The sequence below is a fragment of the Galeopterus variegatus genome, unplaced genomic scaffold (assembly GCF_000696425.1).
Source record: "Galeopterus variegatus unplaced genomic scaffold, G_variegatus-3.0.2 Scaffold2359, whole genome shotgun sequence".
NCBI classification, from domain to species: Eukaryota; Metazoa; Chordata; class Mammalia; order Dermoptera; family Cynocephalidae; genus Galeopterus; species Galeopterus variegatus.
The window spans coordinates 140,542-150,988 of record NW_007728470.1 but is presented as its reverse complement, the minus strand read 5'-3'; the positions used below and the strand labels follow the sequence as shown (position 1 = coordinate 150,988).

The following is a 10,447-nucleotide window of genomic DNA, read 5'->3' as shown; positions in this document are numbered from 1 at the left end:
CCGACCGACCGACCGACCGACCGTCCAGCCGCCTCTGCCGCCGCCGCCGCCGGAGCCCCATCCCGCGCGCCCGGCCTCCTCCTCCCGCCTGAGGGGCCGGTCCAGCTGGTTTCCATTAGCGGCCCTGGCAGGCCCCCAGCCCCCTGGAACCGCCCCTCTTCCCCCGCCCGGAGTGGCCGGCAGTCCCGGCAGGCGTGCGTGTGGCTGTGCTCAGCCAGGAGAGCTCGGGGCGCTGGGAAGCGGGGCCCCGCGGCCTCCCAAGGAGAGTTCGAAGACCCCCAGCAGGCCTGAAGGACCCAGGCCCTGCTGCCCCGGTCTGTCTGCCAGGGGCTGCCTGGATTGCTCAGAGAGGCGGAGGCATCCCCAGCCACCGGTAAGTGGGGGTGGAGTGGGCTGCTTCTGAGCCCTGCGCTGAAAGGCCCTATATGCCTCTGACTTGCTGTGTGACCTGGGGCAAGTGGCATTCCCTCTCTGGGCCTCAGTTGTCTCTAGCCAGCTGAGCTCTAAATTCCATCCTGGTTGTGACTCTCCCTGACTGCAAATCTATGCCTGTGTCGGGGTTGGACATCTCCTTGGAAGCATCTCCCTCTCCCTGTAGCCCTCCACTCAGGCTGGGACATGGGCAGTGGAGGCCAGAGATTGGGAGCAGGAAGAGGACTTGAGCACATCCATGTTCACACCTCCACATGTACCCACATGACGCCTACAGTTGGCAGGCCTTCCATTGGCTGATAGGAGGGGAAGCCCAGCATAGGGTTTGAGAGATGGGATGTGCACACCACTAGGATGGGTGATGAATAGGGTGGGGATACAGTTGTGTCCCAGGGAGAAGGGGACTGGAGTCCTATCTCCAAATATATTGGGGTGAGGGGTCCTTCCTGTTCTCATTCCCTATCCATGACTGAGGGAGGGGCAGTAGGATTCCATTACATTTGGAAAGAATGAGGTCAGACCTGCAAAAGAACTTCCCAACAGGAAGGCCTAGGCGAAGGTGGTTGTAGGCTGGCTGTGTGCATGTGTGTATGTACAAGCTGGTATGTCTGGGTACATCGGTGAGCGTGTGTCTCTGTGAACATGACTGTGCGCAGGTAGGTTTGTACGCACACTGGTACCACATATGTGTCTGTGTGTATATGTGCCTGTGCGTCTATGTGTGTCATGTTCTCTGTGTGTGCACGTGAGCTGCCTGTCCTGGGGGAGGCCAGATGATGTATGGCTCTGCTGGCTGCTTGCTGAGCCTGCATTGATTTATCTGGGCTCATCCATCAGGGTTTAATAAAACTAAAAGACAAGCATCCATCAGCAGGGGACATTGGCAACAAGGTCCTGAGCATTGGCAACCTGCTCTCCCTGCCCCCTGTATGCAAAGGGGGAAGCTTTCCTTGGCCCACATGCAGCCTTGTGATACCTGCCAGGAGACTCAGCCCAGTCATCAGCCCCTGACCATGTGGGTGCCTGGCAGGGCTGCCTGGGCTGAGCTGGGTACAGTTAGCCAGGTACCCGGCTGGTATATACCAGTACAGAGCACAAGTTGTTAAAATATTAAAATACTTCCAAGTGTCTCGATAAATAGCCTCTGTCTCAAGCCCCCTCACTATTCCAACTTCCCTGGCCTTCTAGGACCCTCTAGACCTTTTCTCAATCCAGCAACTAACTGTCCACTGGCACAGCAGATGCTGCCTGGCCCCTGTGTCAGTGCTCTGGCCAGCATTCTGCTCTGGCTGGTTGGTGTCTGTGCCATACCGGTGGTTAAATATTTTGAATATCACCCCTGTCCAAATCCTAGCCCAAGGCCTGTGGTTGGGCCCCTGAGTGGGACTGATGCCTGGCTAGACCTTCTGCCACCCTATTACTAATGCCTTGGCCCCATGGGCTGGCGCTACTTGCCCATGTGTGGAGTTCTGCTGTGTGAACTCAGGAATCCACCTTCCTGGTCTCTGTGGTTTTCAGGTGCTGTGGCTGTGGCTGACCTCTCTGGACCAGGATGTGGGTATCTTGGGTTCCTGGCCTATGGCTGCTTGGTCTCTGGGCCACCTTCAGCTATGGGGCAAATACAGGTGAGATGACACAGGAGAGTCAGGTTACCCCAGGTCTGGGCCTGGCTCCCTGAGGTGCCAGAGACCTTACACATATGTGACTACGTATGTGAGCATTTATGAGAGAGTCTAGGGGCTGGGCTCAGGGTGGCCTGAGGTGTTGGTATATTGGAGCCCATGTGAGGTGAGTCGGAGAGTGTGTGTGTGTGTTTCTGCATATGTTTACATCTCTGAGTCTCTCTGCATTTGTACGTATTCTTGTGTCTCTGTGTGTAAGAGAACAGCCCCTCTCCCTAATACATAAACCCGTCCTGTACATACATTGCTGGTAGGGCCAGTGGGGTGGGGAGGTGCAGGCAGTGAGCTCTCCCTGCAGGAGAAAGCCACATCCCAAAAGAGGCCCATGCCCCTCTGATCCTTTTCACGTTGGGGAATCCATCCTCCAGCCCACGTGCTTCTCCTCCTCCAGTGCTGGCCCTGGATCTCTGATAAAGGGCTTGCCCAGAGGCCCAGACTCTGGATGAGACAGAGGGTGCAGCTTTCCAGGGCCCAAAGCCAGGGGAAGTTGACCCGGCAACTTGCCTGGCCCTGCTGGGTGCCCTCTGGGCTCAGTGGTTCAACCACCTAGCCAAGCAGGACAGAATTCCTAAAACCCAAATCCAGCAGAGGGAGGCAGGAAAACCAAGGTGCCGAGAGAGGGGTTGTGCATAGGGGGTAGGTGTGACTGCCTGCCGGTTGGATGTGCACATGTGTTTCTGCATGAGTGTGCGTGAGCTTTGCTCTCCTCTCCCTTACCAGGTCCCTTGGGGGGCTGGGGCAGAGAATTTCAACATCTGTAAGGAATCTGGGCTCATTGCCAAGGGGTGAGTCACCAATTGCTGCTGCGATGCTGAAGACAGTGATGGTCTTTCTGGCCAGACCTGGGGGAGGGAGACTCCAGTGGGGTCACTGGGCCCAGGCACCCAGGATTCCTTCTTCTAGCCAGGCTAGCCAGGGAGTCCAATGCCAGCTTCTAGGAGTCTTCACTGTCTTGTCCCCGTTACTCCATCTGCATTGGTGAGAAGGCCTTTTTAATTGTAGCCTCTATCTCTCCTGTTGTAGTACCTCCCCCATCACTTCTGCTCAGGGAGGCCCAGCGTTGCTCACCTGTCTCTTCAGGGCTTTGGAGACCTGAATTAAGCTATATTCTTCTCCAGAAGCCCTTGCACCCTTAATATACCCTGCCTGGAGCCACAAAGCCCTGGTGGTACCCTCGGGCTTGTGGTCCCCTTGGACCTTCAGTTTCTTCTCACTGTTATTCATAAGATGGTTTTCCAGGTGAAAAGTCATTCTGTTGGCTCAGACTTGTGTCTGGCCTTCTTGTCTGTTTTGGATGCGGGAAGTGAACCCCCATCCATTGCTGAGAACGTGCACCAGCTGCACATGGCATCCGTTGTGGCACGGGCATCCACAACTCATACATGTGCAAACATGCATGTGCAATTGTACACATACAAAGTGTGCATGAACCTGACATTTCCTTACCCCTGAAATGCTCCTTTGCCCCCCACCTGGGTGTATGTCATGGAGGGGGCACATATACTAGCATATACACAGCTTTCCACCCAATTTATGCTCTAGGGTTGCCCAGAGTTTCTTTTACTCTCTTCTTTGCTGGCCTGGCCCTGACTTGGAGTATTTGGATATTTGGGTGCTTGGAGTTCTGGTCGTGCTCTGCTGTTGACTCACTTAGTGGTCGTGGGCCAGGCTTTAGTCTCTGGGCCTCAGTTTTCTCAACTGTGTGCTGAGGGTCTTCCTGGCTCCCCGAGTAGCTAGAGTCAGAGGGCAAGTGGTGCAAGCAGCCTCAAGGCAGGGCCTGGCTAACGGTCCAGAATGGGGACTATAAGCTCGCTCCTTCCCTAAGATTCCCTAAGAGCCCAGCTGTGCAGCTAGCCCTGCCTGAGCCCACCTAATGCCCACTGCCAATTCTCTTCCAGGTGAGTGGTGCCCACCTTCGCAGCAAGAAGGACTCAAGTTGGAACACAGTAGTGACTTATTAGCCAATGTGACCGGTGAGTGCCCTCTTATCCCTCTGTCCCTACCTTCCTCCTGGAGTGGTCTGGACCCCTCCTCACCTCCCCAGGTGAACTCTCCATCTGCTGTCTCCCCCAAAGGCTTCAACCTCATACGCCGACTCAGCCTCATGAAGACATCTGCCATCAAAAAGATCCGCAACCCCAAGGGGCCTCTCATCCTAAGGCTAGGGGCAGCCCCCCTGACCCAGCCCACACGGTAAAGGCATCAATATGACCACTGGGAATCAATACTGACCTCTGCCACATTCCCCAGCAACTCTGGATGTGGGGCCTAAGAGCAGGGACCTCTCTGCCGGCCATCTCACCCCTCCTCTGCCAGGAGTCACCCTGGACTCCACCTTTGGGGCTGGTGGGGTGGGCTGAGAGGGATTACCTGGCAGACTCACCCTCTGTCTCTCCCCTATCTCTGGCTAGCAGTGATGGGAACAGGTCTGCTTCCTACGGGCACTATGAGAACACAGGATGGGGGGTGGGAACCTGGCCAGAGTGGTCTCGTGTGTGTGTGTGTGTGTGTGCGTGTGTGTGTGTGTGTGTGTGTGCATACTCAAGTGTGTGAAGTCCAAACTCCCACAAGTCCCTGGGTGGTCTGGCCCTAGGATGGGGGGTGGGAACCTGGCCAGAGTGGTCTCGTGTGTGTGTGTGTGTGTGTGCGTGTGCGTGTGTGTGTGTGTGTGTGTGTGTGCATACTCAAGTGTGTGAAGTCCAAACTCCCACAAGTCCCTGGGTGGTCTGGCCCCTCTTACCTTTCCATCCTCAACCCCCAAAATATTCCTCTTTCTCTCTTGCTGCTCTAGTTCTGCTGAACCCTTTGTGTCTGTTTTTCAGCATCTCTCCTTCCACCCCAGGCCCACTTATTCACCCCAGGACATCCGGGATTCCTTGGAAGCACTTACCACCATTGTAACACAGTAGTGAAATAGTCATTCTGGGGATTCTTTTTTATGGTATACCCCCTACCCCGCAATCAGACTAGAAGGCTCCAAGAGGGCAGGCACCTTCCCTGTGTTACCACCACTGTTATCCCAGCAGCCAGACCTGCACCTGGCACAAAAAAGTCACTCAGTAAATGTGTGGAGAGCGAATGAGTGAATGTGTGTTTGGAGGTAGGTGCCTGTGTGTGTCTCAGGCAGGCTGCACAATCCTGACGGCCCAGGGTGGGCAGCAGTTGGGCCTTCACCTGAGCCTCAGAGCACTCTTCCTGCTCTGTCCCCAGCCGAGTATTCCCTCGGGGCCTCCCGGAGGAGTTTGCCCTGGTGCTGACACTACTGCTGAAAAAACACACCTACCAGAATACGTGGTATTTGTTTCAAGTGACCGATGGAGCTGGGTACCCACAGGTGAGTCCAAAACCCTGCCCCACCCCCATTGCTTCTTGGGGCATCAAGTAGCACCAGTTCAGCCCAACCTCTTCCTAGCTTGTGATTTCCAGGGCCTCTCTGCTCCACTCCCAGTGCCCACACTCAAGGCTGCCTTCAGCCCCCAGCACCTGTTTCATTCTTTCACGATGTTCTGCTCTGTGACCCCAGCCAACTTTCTTCCCTTTCTGGGCCTCAGTTTCCCCTCCTGTGATATGAGCTTAAAGGCCTATGACTTTGCCATGCTGTGGCTCTAGAACTCTAAATCTCTGTCCTGTCTCTTTCCCAATTTCACACAGATTTCCCTGGAAGTTAACAGCCAAGAGCAGAGCCTGGAGCTCCGGGCCCAGGGCAGAGATGGCGACTTTGTGTCCTGCATCTTCCCAGTACCCCAGCTCTTCGACCTGCGCTGGCACAAGCTGATGCTGAGCGTGGCTGGACGGGTGGCCTCTGTGCATATAGACTGCATCTCAGCCTCCTCCCAGCCTCTGGGGCCCCGGCGGCCCACACGGCCTGTGGGCCATGTATTTCTGGGTTTGGATGCTGAGCAGGGCAAACCCATCTTGGTAAGTGCTAGGTCGGGCTCTGGCCTCTGCTCCCACCTTCTGGGAGCCTGAGTGAGGTCCCCGGTGTCTGTATCTGATCAGGTCCTTCCCTTGCTCAGAATCCTCCCGTGGTTCCCATTACCCTCCAGATGCAGCCTATACACATCAACCTGGCATCCAAGGCCCTTCATGATCTTGTCCCTATAAGTGTCTGCAACAGCATCTTCCTTTGTATCTCTCCAAGCATCTCTGCTCTATCCAGCTCACCTAGCACCTTACACCTCCCTATCTTTGCCTACACTGTTACCTCCACCTGGAATGCCTTTCCTTACATACTTACCTGCTGAATATCTGCTGGCCCTTCAGGGCCCAGCTTGCCTGGAACCTCCTCTTCCCTTGTTCCTCTGGGCCTCCTCTCCCTCTTTCCTGCATGTGCAGTTCTGCTTTTGGTGACAGCTATATTTTTGATGGTCTCCCAGCCCAGACTAGAAACACCCTGAGGTCAAATCCTGGGGCAGAGACATCTCTGTGCTTCACGGGGGGCCAGGACACAGAGCTATTTGATAAAATGAAGTGAAACTGACTGTGTCCCCTGCAGTTTGACCTTCAGCAGGCGCACATCTACTGTGACCCAGAGCTCGTGCTGGAGGAGGGCTGCTGTGAGATTTCACCAGGAGGGGTGAGTGGCCTGGCCCTAGCACAACTGGGGGGGTTGGGGCCCTGCCCAGGGTACAATGTGTTGGAGATGGGGGGTCTGGAAGGGGATGCCTGGAGGTCTTAGGATGAGTCTGCCTCTGTACTGACCCTAACTCTTTCCCCTCACCAAGCAGTGCCCCCCAGAGACCTCCAAAGCCCGCCGGGACACCCAGAGCAATGAGCTCATCGAGATCAATCCACAGACTGAGGGCAAGGTCTACACCCGCTGCTTCTGCCTGGAGGAGCCTCAAAACAGCAAGGTGAGTGGGAAGGGCAGGCAAATGTGGGCATAGGCAGGCACAAGTGAGACCATTGACTGTCTGCCACTAGGGTCAATTGGCCATGTGCCCAGCACTGGAAGCCTCGCCTGCTTGTATACCACCCTATAGGATTCAGGGATGCAGAGAGACAGCCCCTGGATGACCCTGTGCCCACCCACCTTTTGGCATTGAGAGTTATGCCCATCTAGCTCTGCCACTACCCTCACTGATGCCACCTGGACCCTTCTGATGAGGGCAGGACCAGACTTTCCCCCAAAGGCTGTTTCTCCAGGACAGGGATACCTGTGGCCAGAGGCCAGGCTACTCTGCTTCCTCCAGGCCTTGCTCACTCTCCTGGGCCCAGCCCTGGCCAATGCCAGGCTGGTTCTATGCCCAGCACCATGGCCAGCTGCCTTGCCCTCTCCTAGGTTCTTTGGAGGTGGCAGGGAAGCCCGGTTCCTCCCTTAGCTCCACCCCTGGCTGGGCAGTCTCTCTGCTCACCTGGGCATCCTGCCCAGCCTTTGGCTGCAGGGACACAGGATCCCATTGATTCATGGCCTTGTTTTCTCTGACATCACATGGGTGGGGGGAAAAGTAGAGGGGCCATGCTCAGGGCCCTGAGCAGGTCTTTGATGCCCCAGGAGGTTCCAGATGCCAGCCCGAGGGGGTACCTGGGGTCCATGTCCCCTGCATGGGTGCCCCTTTTCAGCATGGGACTCAGAACTGTCCCTTCCTCAAGGGTTTCCCTCTGCTCTGTCTGTCCAGGTGGATGCGCAGCTGACGGGAAGAATCAGCCAGAAGGCAGAAAGGGGAACAAAGGTAGAGATGGTGGGTGGGGGGAGGAGCCCTCAGTGCCCTCGGTCTGCCCTCTATAAACCCCTTGGATGAGATGCTCCACTCCCACTCCCTTTCTGACTGCCGTCACTCCTGGACAGAGCTAGGACGTGCAGGCGCGAGCTCTGGGAAGGAAGGCTGGGTGGGGTGAGCAGACCCAGCACCCAGCACTCTCCAGAGCACCCACTCCTGCTGGTTCTTGGGTAGGGATGTTGGGGGTAGTACTTGATCCTGTGAGATCCCCACCCATTCCCATGCCCCCTCTCTTCCCAGGTCCCTCAGGAGACAGCAGCTGATGAGGTAAGCCTCCTGTCAGGACCAGCAAAAGGGCTCAGTTGAGGAGGTGTCATGAATCCTTTGGGCCAGGCTTTGGGGCACAGAGCCAGGGCATGGGGGTGTTCCCAGAATTCCTGGGACCCCAGTACTGAGCCCTATCTGCCCACTGCCTTTCCTTGGGTTGTGGGGGGTGGGAGGTAGCCCTGGAGGACAGTCCTGCTGACTTGGCAGCAAATGGCCACGGGCAGCATGGGGAGAGCCCAGCCATGGTTCCCCTGCATTCTGGGCCTCCCTCTACCCCAACAGTGCTGTGTGATCCAGGGCCGCCAGCTGTTCCTCTCTGGGCTTCCATTTCCTCATCAGAAAAATGGCTGTAGATCTGGGTTGGTGGGAAGTGAGGGGCAAAACTTATTTATAGGATTCCTATCTTCTTGCTCCCCTTAGATTCCACCCAAGACATGTGATGTTCTGTGGGCTTGATGGTGGTGGAGGGAATGGAGTGGGATTGGGGGGCTCAGAATTGATCCCCTGGCCTGTTCTTCCCTTTCAGTGCCCACCCTGTGTCCATGGTGCCCAGGAGAGCAATGTGAGCCAATAGAGGGTGTGCAGGGTGGCGTGGGCGAGGGCTGGGAGTAGGCGTTGCCTAGAGTTGGCTTGGCAGCTTCCTGGTAGAGGACAAGGAGGTTTTTGTGCACTTTCCCACTCCCTCCCTTCCCGTCGCCCAGAGCTGGGCCCGGTCCTCCCCTCCGCCACATCCCCACCAAGCCAGGGCTGCATGGAAGGAAGCAGCCTTCCCTATGATCTGGGCAGCATACTGGGATCCAGGGTGGAATGGGTGTGGGGTGGCTGGCGAGGTCGGGGCTGGGTTGCGGAGCCCAGCTCTGCACTCCTCACGAGGTCTCAGGCTGCTTTGCTTGGAAGGCTTCTCATGTCATCATGTGCCTAGAGAAGGTGAAGGGCTGGCTCAGGCTTGCACAGCCCGGCACTGGCCCCCAAAGCCACATGTTGGCTTGGGGCCTCCTATCCCTCTCTAGCTTGCCCTGGCCCAACCTCCCTCTGGGGGCCCAGAAGGGCAAGGGAGAGGGGCTCTGTGTGAGCCCAGCTGGGACCCAGCTGTGCCTCTTCCATGGGCAGCATGAGTCACCACTATCCCACAGTTTGACATCCTGAGTTGACTTGACACCTTGGTCCATGAAGGGCACAACCCAGCTCCCCTAAGCTCTAAGTCTCCTGACTTTGGGGGACATCAGGAAATGCCCCTCTACTACTTGCCCCTCTTTCAATCCAGTCTCCCTCCAAATATGGTAGGCCTGATGGTCCCCAGATGTGCAGGGGTTTTCACGGCAGCTGAGTAGCCATGTTATCCTAGCACCAGTTGGGGGAGGATGGTGGAGCTAGCCAAAGACAGGCAGGTTAGAAAAGGTAGATTAGACCCCTCTACAAGTCTTATAGCTTTTGGAAATTGAGTCAGCAGGCTGGTTGGCCTGGCAGGCAAAGCAGGGGCTGGAATTCAGACTGTTGGTCCTGCCACCATGCTGTGTGACTCTGGCTAAATTGCCTGCCCTCTCTGGGCCCCTGGTTTCCTCTGCCTTCCTAACGTGTAATGCTCTCTTTGTTTCCTCAGGTCACACTTGGTCCCTCTGGCCCCAAGGTATGTCTCAATGGAGAACAAGACACTCCTGTTCTCTTTGGTGGCCCCAGCCTTTCCTATAGCTTGTGGCCCTGTAGTTGTGTGTTTGTATCAGGGCTCCCTGAGCCTGTATGTGTGTGGAGTGCTTAGGTGTACGTGTGCTGGAGAGAGCAGGAGGTTTCGTGTGTACAAAGATGTTAAGAGCTGACTGGGCCATGCATATGCACGTCTATTACCTTCCTGAACCTCCTCAGTACTCAGCCTGCAGGGCGAGTGCTACTATTTTACTTCAGGGAAAACTGAGGCCTAGCCATGCCCCCGTGTGTGTGTCTGGGTATGTCAGAGTGAGTGTGCGTGGGTGTGGCTACATGCATCTCTGGGACACATGTTTGCATGTGTGCAGCCCATTGGGGCTGGGGGTTGAACCCGTGTACCTGTGGGCTAACAAGGCTGCAGAGCTTGTGACAGGCAGCACATGCAGGTATGAGCAGAGCGTGCATGCGCCCGTGCATGTATCATACGGTTCTGGAAGCTGGCTCCACGTGACAGCTGACCAAGTGCCAGGCTCTGTGCATGCGCTTTGCCCGCACCATCACCTTCCTTCTTCGCCACAAGCCCTCGAGATAGGTGCCGACGTGAACCCCACCACACTGATGAGGAGACTGAGGCTCAGAGAGGTGACATCACTGGGCCTGAGTCATGTTCTAGCAAGTGATGGAAGCAGGATTTGAACTCAGGCA

At 56.3% G+C, this 10,447-nt stretch overlaps 1 protein-coding gene across 1 annotated transcript in view; it reads left to right on the top strand.

Moving 5' to 3' along the window:
- The first annotated feature begins 196 nt into the window (after window positions 1-196).
- Window positions 197-10,447, top strand: part of COL16A1 (collagen, type XVI, alpha 1) — a 49,469-nt gene continuing 39,218 nt past the window's right edge. The window contains exons 1-12 of the mRNA XM_008581457.1: window positions 197-373; window positions 1,951-2,057; window positions 4,013-4,087; window positions 4,190-4,307; window positions 5,325-5,448; window positions 5,766-6,032; window positions 6,610-6,690; window positions 6,842-6,967; window positions 7,733-7,786; window positions 8,075-8,101; window positions 8,628-8,663; window positions 9,702-9,728. Coding sequence (XP_008579679.1) covers window positions 1,985-2,057; window positions 4,013-4,087; window positions 4,190-4,307; window positions 5,325-5,448; window positions 5,766-6,032; window positions 6,610-6,690; window positions 6,842-6,967; window positions 7,733-7,786; window positions 8,075-8,101; window positions 8,628-8,663; window positions 9,702-9,728 — 1,008 coding nt within the window. The 5' untranslated portion in view covers window positions 197-373; window positions 1,951-1,984. The remainder of the gene's footprint in view (window positions 374-1,950; window positions 2,058-4,012; window positions 4,088-4,189; window positions 4,308-5,324; window positions 5,449-5,765; window positions 6,033-6,609; window positions 6,691-6,841; window positions 6,968-7,732; window positions 7,787-8,074; window positions 8,102-8,627; window positions 8,664-9,701; window positions 9,729-10,447) is intronic.